Source organism: Nicotiana tabacum, chromosome 8 (genome assembly GCF_000715075.1).
Source record: "Nicotiana tabacum cultivar K326 chromosome 8, ASM71507v2, whole genome shotgun sequence".
Lineage (NCBI taxonomy): Eukaryota > Viridiplantae > Streptophyta > Magnoliopsida > Solanales > Solanaceae > Nicotiana > Nicotiana tabacum.
Window position 1 is genome coordinate 42970202 of NC_134087.1, and position 6552 is coordinate 42976753.

General features: G+C 34.8%; 1 protein-coding gene across 1 annotated transcript; it reads right to left on the reverse strand.

Moving 5' to 3' along the window:
- Window positions 1-334: 334 nt before the first annotated feature.
- Window positions 335-3685, reverse strand: LOC107825618 (mitogen-activated protein kinase kinase kinase 20-like). Its single transcript, XM_075220318.1, has 2 exons — window positions 3646-3685; window positions 335-1353 (listed from the first exon to the last, which is right to left on the reverse strand). The coding sequence occupies exons 1-2, from the start codon at window positions 3683-3685 to the stop codon at window positions 386-388; spliced, it is 1008 nt and encodes a 335-aa protein (XP_075076419.1). The 3' UTR covers window positions 335-385.
- Between the last annotated feature and the right edge of the window lie 2867 nt (window positions 3686-6552).

Sequence of the window (6552 nt, forward strand, 5' to 3'; positions counted from 1 at the left end):
AAGGAGTATTGATCAAATAGCTATAAGCATATGTACAGTATTCAATTGTATTTCCTTTTAACTAAAAAGGGGCTGCACCAGAGATCATCTTGGTCACAGGCTGCCTACGTACCCCTAACAAATCCTAAAGAGGGATCAAGCCCACACGTAGTTCTTTAAATATACAGTATTCAATTGTAGTTTTTATAACTAAAAAGGGGCTGCACCTGAGTTCATCTTGGTCACAGGCTGCCTACATACCCCACTAACAAATCCTAAAGAGGGATCAAGCCCACACGTAATTCTTTACATACTATATTACAAATCAATTATCAATTTGAGTATCTACTTTCAGTATCGCCTCTCTAATTTCTTCGGATTCTGCAGGCACATTCTCATTATTGGATCAATGTTCTACTATCAGATCACGGTTATGTGGTTGTGTCTTGAATGCTATCTTTTGCTGCGGTCTGCGTAAAATGATCTTGTAACCACCTAGCTTCTTAGTTGTCTTTGTTGCAGGCTGGATATTGTCTGCTACTTTGGATGAATTCAGAAACGGATGATTCAATAGCATCTCGGCTGTCCAACGTGAAGTGGGATTCTTGACTAGACATCTCTTCAAAAAATCTTGTGCTTCATTCGACAACTTTGCATTCTGAAACATTGGTTCCTCAAACTCGATTCTGTATAAAACACCCGAATCTTGGCTATCTTCATCTGATTCCCACAGCGGTGTCCCCGTCATCAACTCGTAGACAGTGCAACCGAGAGCCCATATATCAACTTCTGTTCCGTACTTTTCGTCAGCCACGGATTCTGGTGCCATATACCTTTCAGTTCCCTTTAGTCCCTGATTTTCTGCCCTGCCCTGTTCCAAAGTCATAGAGAGCCCGAAATCTGCGATCTTGGCTGTTTCATCAGAGCCCGCAAGAAGAATGTTATCGGGCTTGATGTCGCAATGAATAACTCCTCTGCTGTGTATGTGAACGAGCCCTAAAACAATATTCCTCGTGTGTTTTGTAACTTCAAACTCTGACAGTCCTTTCCCTGAGTTGTAGTTGTGAAGACGATCGGCTAAGCTTCCTCCGGAGGCATATTCGAGCAGTAAGTTGTAAAGGGTGACGCCATCTTCTTGTGTAATATTAACTCTGAAACAGTGAATTACGTAAGGCGAGTATTCAAACATGCGGAGGAATGCCCTTTCTTCTTGCAAGGATCCAGAACGATCGAGTACGCAAGATTTAACTGCAATGAGAGGTGGAAGACGCTCTAACGCGGCAGGTTGAATACTGGACGTGGAAGCTAAAGAAACAACCCCAAACCCACCTCTACCCAGCGTCCTCACTCTCTTCCACAAGGCTTCAGCCATTTCTGAAATATCGGTATGTAACTAGTGAACGTCTGCTGCTGCTTCTTACTCTGTAGTCTGTTATATGTTTACTTCTTACTTAGGTTATAAGGTGTAGTTGGTGGGTATTAGGACATCCCAATCCTTTATTAATTAGGTTTCTAACTTCCCTATTTTTACTATCCATATATTTGTGTTACGGCCCTATTCGTTTTTTTTATTTTCTCAAAGATGATATTTATTCACGTATATAAATTTCAGTCTGTCTCTGGCCACAATTCAAAAACTAAATAATTTATTCCATAGGAGAACTAACTTTATGCGTATTAAACTAGTAAATTTATCGGCGCTTCGCGAGATCATTAAGAAAACAAATATGACTAATAAATAATAATTATTATTTTTATAATTAATATCAATCAATTTTTACCTTGGCAATAATTCAAAGAATTTGATGTGCATAATGTATAATCTTTTTATACACGATAGGAATCATGTATGATAAAAGATAGTAGTTGCATTTTAAAAATACTAGTTTCTCCGTACGTGCGTTGCACGTGTATTTATCGAGCCATGTAATACACGATTTTGTAAAATAATATCAATGTTATTAAAATAAAGCTTCAAAATAATAATTATACATGATAAATAAAGTAGAAGTTTATATGAATGTTCAATTTCAATGTGGATCGCGTTATATCTGGTGACTTATTTTGTTGAGGTAAAGATGTTTTTCGATATCATCTGAACCTACGAAAATAGAAATCAAAATTTAATAAGATACGTGTAATTTAATAATATTTAAATTTCATGAAGCAAAAAAAAATGTATGAAGCGCACTTTTTTATGGGGGAAATTCAAAAATAGTCAGATTTACAAGTGGTCATTCAAAAATAGCCACAGTTTCAAAAGTAATCGCAATTTAGCCACTTTTTATGTAAAGATAAATCTGAACGAAATCTCTGTTCAAAATCCAGAAAAATACTCCAGCATAATATACTGGAGTTCCAGTATAATATATCGGTCCAGCATAATATACTGGAGTTTGGAGCACCGGTGCTCCAGTCTCCAATATATTATACTGGAGCAAGCAAAGTATATCGATCCAGCATAATATGTTGTAAGTTCATACACAGGTGCACCAAACTCCAGTATATTATGCTGGACCGGTCTCTATTGCAGCAAAATAATGGCTATTTTTTATTGACTTGGCAAACGCTAGCTATTTTTGAATGACTAGTCCGAAAACTGGTTAGACCGTGCTATTTTAACCTTTTTTATAGATTGATATTCTTGGCGTATATTCCTTTTATCCTTTTCAATTGCTCAGTCATCATCAAGACGCTAGTTGTCAATATTGATATCCCTTAATAGAGTTTAGTTGGTGTATGAAATAAATTAACTAAAATCAGTAAGGAGTACCTATATAGTTGGATGACAGGAAAAGATTTTTTATTTTATGAACTTCATTGTTAATGAAGGTAAAGCAAAATAGCATAGGTTATTCTTTTATTTTTATAGTATATTTTATGTGTAGTCATTAGTATTTTGACATATATATGCTGGAAAATATATATTGCTTAAATTTCAAAGAAGGTAACCTCTTAGAAACCAATTGTTACAGAATTCTGAATTTAATGTGAAATTTTATTGATTCTTGAAAAACATTTCAACAAATAAAAGTTATGTTTCTTATGTATCCTTTATGTTGTTCATAAGTCCTATAGTATTATTATAAGTAATAGAGATAATCATGGCATCTCTATATTATTAACCGCGTTAAATGAGAAGAGAGCTTATGCTAAAAGGACTGGGATTGTTGAACCATATACTTTATTTATCGTCCTTGCAAAACATAAAGGAATTAGAACATTCAACCACATTAATTAGTTAATAAATAAAAGAAGATGTGCATTCTCCAGTCATGTATGATAACCTTTTATGATTAGCAAAATGCAACATCCACACTGATAATGAGATGCACTGTCATATGATACGAACAACCCTTAATCCTATTAATTGTCACGTATGGAAGGATTGTTCATAGGATAGGAAAAGGATGCACCTTTGTTATGTCGAAGAACAAAGAGGTTTGTAGCAATGAATGACAAAGAGAAGTATTTTTTATAAGGTTTCATGTTATATAACTGATAAACTATAAATTTACCTTTATATATGGAGGTCTCACATTATATATGTAGAAGAACACATATATAAAATATTATTATAATCTCATGTACTATCATCTCTGTAGAAGCACATGAGTTATTTCAGACCCAAATCAATGGCAAGAGGATATAATTTTGTATGCTTACCTTCACCAAAGAACTGTATGGCTCTATAATGCGCGATCATTTTTTTATCTGATCATCAAGGCTTTGTTCTCATTTTTAAAAGCCAACCAATAGTTTCTCTGTTTTGAAAAGACTGGCACAATTGAGAACAGAAAAAGAAAAAGGAACAGTTAGAAACTATTTTGAACGTTAGTAACTAATACTATGAAAGATTGCATCCCTTCAATTGAATAAATCATGCTGGAAAGTATTATATAATAAAAGTATGAAGGAATATATGTAGGCAAGGTGTTTGAAGGAAGCAATCTTCGGCATAGTATTTGCTCACGCAACAGAATAAAATTTCGAAAAAATTGAATTTTTTTTTTCAAATGAAAATGGTATTTGAAAATTAGAGTTGTGTTTGGACATGGATATAATTTTGGGTATTTTTTGAATTTTTGTAAGTGATTTGAGTAAAAAATTTGAAAAACAGCCTTTTGGAGTTTTTAAAATTTTCGGAAAACACCAAAATTCAACACTAATTTCGAAAAAAAGTAAAAAAAATTCGAAAAAAATGAAAAAAATTTCATGGCCAAACTGGATCATAGTTTCTTCACAAAAAAAACTCAATGAAAACAGTATGAAGTGAATGGAAGAACTCATAAAGTGATTTGACAAGAATGGCGAATTGGCAAAGTTGTCATAAAAAAATTTTCGGGAAAAAGTTAGTAATTGCATTGTTTTCTTTCTACACTTTTACAGCAAGAGACAAACATTTAGGCAAGTTTTTTTTTCCTTCAAGGCATCTTTTGAACAAGACTTTTAGAAAGCCAACGGTTGAAACTATTGTCCCACCTCCTTTTTTTTGCACCCCCTAGAAGGGTGTATAAGGGGAGTTTTTCCAATTAAAGGACAATCGAAACGGGATTTATTATTTAATTCAGAGTCGCCACTTGGGAGATTTATGGTGTCCCAAGTCACCGGTTGAATCCCGAATCGAGGAAAAGATTGATTCTGTATTACAGTCCGCGAACCAGAAATTCGGATAAGGAATTATATTAACCCGGGAGAAGGTGTTAGGCATTCCCGAGTTCCATGGTTCTAGCACGGTCGCTCAACTGTCATATTCGGCTTATTTATCTGATTTTAATACATGTTGAACCTATGTGCAAATTTTAACTTCAACCGCTTTTTATTTATTTTAAAGAAAAATTGCAACGTCATTAAAAAAGTCTTGAACCACGTCACATAAATGCACCTGTGGTTTTTGACATATTTTAACATCGTTGAGATTCGGATTTGGGTCACATAAATGCGCACCCGAGTTTAGAAAGGTAATGTTATTAAAATACGCGCCTAAAGAGACTAACACGTTATTATTTTGGGGAAGGCCGTAAAATTCGCTAAACGGCCCGTCTCGAAATCTAAGTATTTTAATACGAACCTTGAAAGAAGGCCTCGCAAGTTAGGCATTTTATTTGGCGAGGCTCATCTCATTTGTTTTAAAAGGGTATCCTAAAGCAAGCTATAATTTTCTTCTTAACTTGTCTCTAATAATAAAAATAAAACCTAACTAATTATTATCTTTTAAGAAATACTACATCTAGACCTGCAAACTCCAAACAGTCTACGTGAGGGAATCATAATCTAGGCCCAGCACAAACTGGACCAATCGCAGACATGGGTCCAGGCCCCAAACGGATATGCATGTTAGACCCAGGCCTGGGCCATTTATTTCGGCCCTGAAGCTTACACTTTATGCAAAGGGGCTGTCGAGCCCCAGCCGTTAAATTGAACAATGCTTCAATTCAATGTGCACAAGTGTTCACTGAAAGTTTTAAACCATCAAGTTTAATGAACTAATTCAACGAAACGAACAATTATTCTGATTCTTTACCCCAGCCCTTATGCTAACCAAAATTACCAACTCGAGTTCATGTATCTATCAGAGTTAAAGTTGTTGTTCATGCTAGGAATTAACACGGACAATTTACGTGAGGGAATCATAATCGAGACCAATTTATTTTTTTACCCAGAATCAACTCGACCACGGCCCAGAACAAGTTATAAAACCAATAGCAACAACAAATACAAAACGAACAGGCTCAATAGAGTTTGAATTAAACCAAAACTTAATCAGTAGACTACTGAACCACTTCAGCAATGAGAATCACTGTCCAGAATTCGAATTACACCTATGAATGCAATGAAACAATATATATTTGGTTTTATGTTCTTAAACTTTCCAGAACTCTAAAAAAACTGAATGTCTTCCTTTTAAAATGCTGTTTAAGACTGTTTTTTAAAAGAACTCTCAAAACTCTGAAACTCTCTGAACTGATCAAAGACTGATCTTCCTTCTCTCCTAAAATTCCCCCCTAACTCTGTCCTAAGTCCCTCCATTTATACCCAAACACTGACCCTACCAGCTCGTAAAAGCACTCAGGCAGAATTAAGAAACTAATTCTGCCCATGATATTCTTTAGAACTCCACTAGAGTATGTTTTGTTCCCCACTAAACTTCTTTTTCTTTATTAATTCCACGCGGGTATGGGCAACCTATTTTTCTATTCAATTCCCTTAAACATTGTGAAATGGTGCCCATGATTTATGTTTTCTGACCTTAAGAGTATTTTAAACAGTCATCAACCCCCCATTACTGATTAAACTATTTCATTATTTTAATCAGTTCACAATTTCCTTAATCTAATGGTTCATCAGCTTAAAGCTCACAGAAGCAAACCAAAGAACACAATTAACTATCTTGTTTCAGCAACATTCAAACATCAAAACCAATCAATTACTGAGATAAGAGAACTGAAGCCAATGAGACGAAAAACATATTTTGACTGCAATTGAAACCAAAAGAATAACCATCCAGACGAACTCAAAGAGATTGACAAATTCCAGATATTCAAATGATCAATCAATTCAGTTCAACGTGAC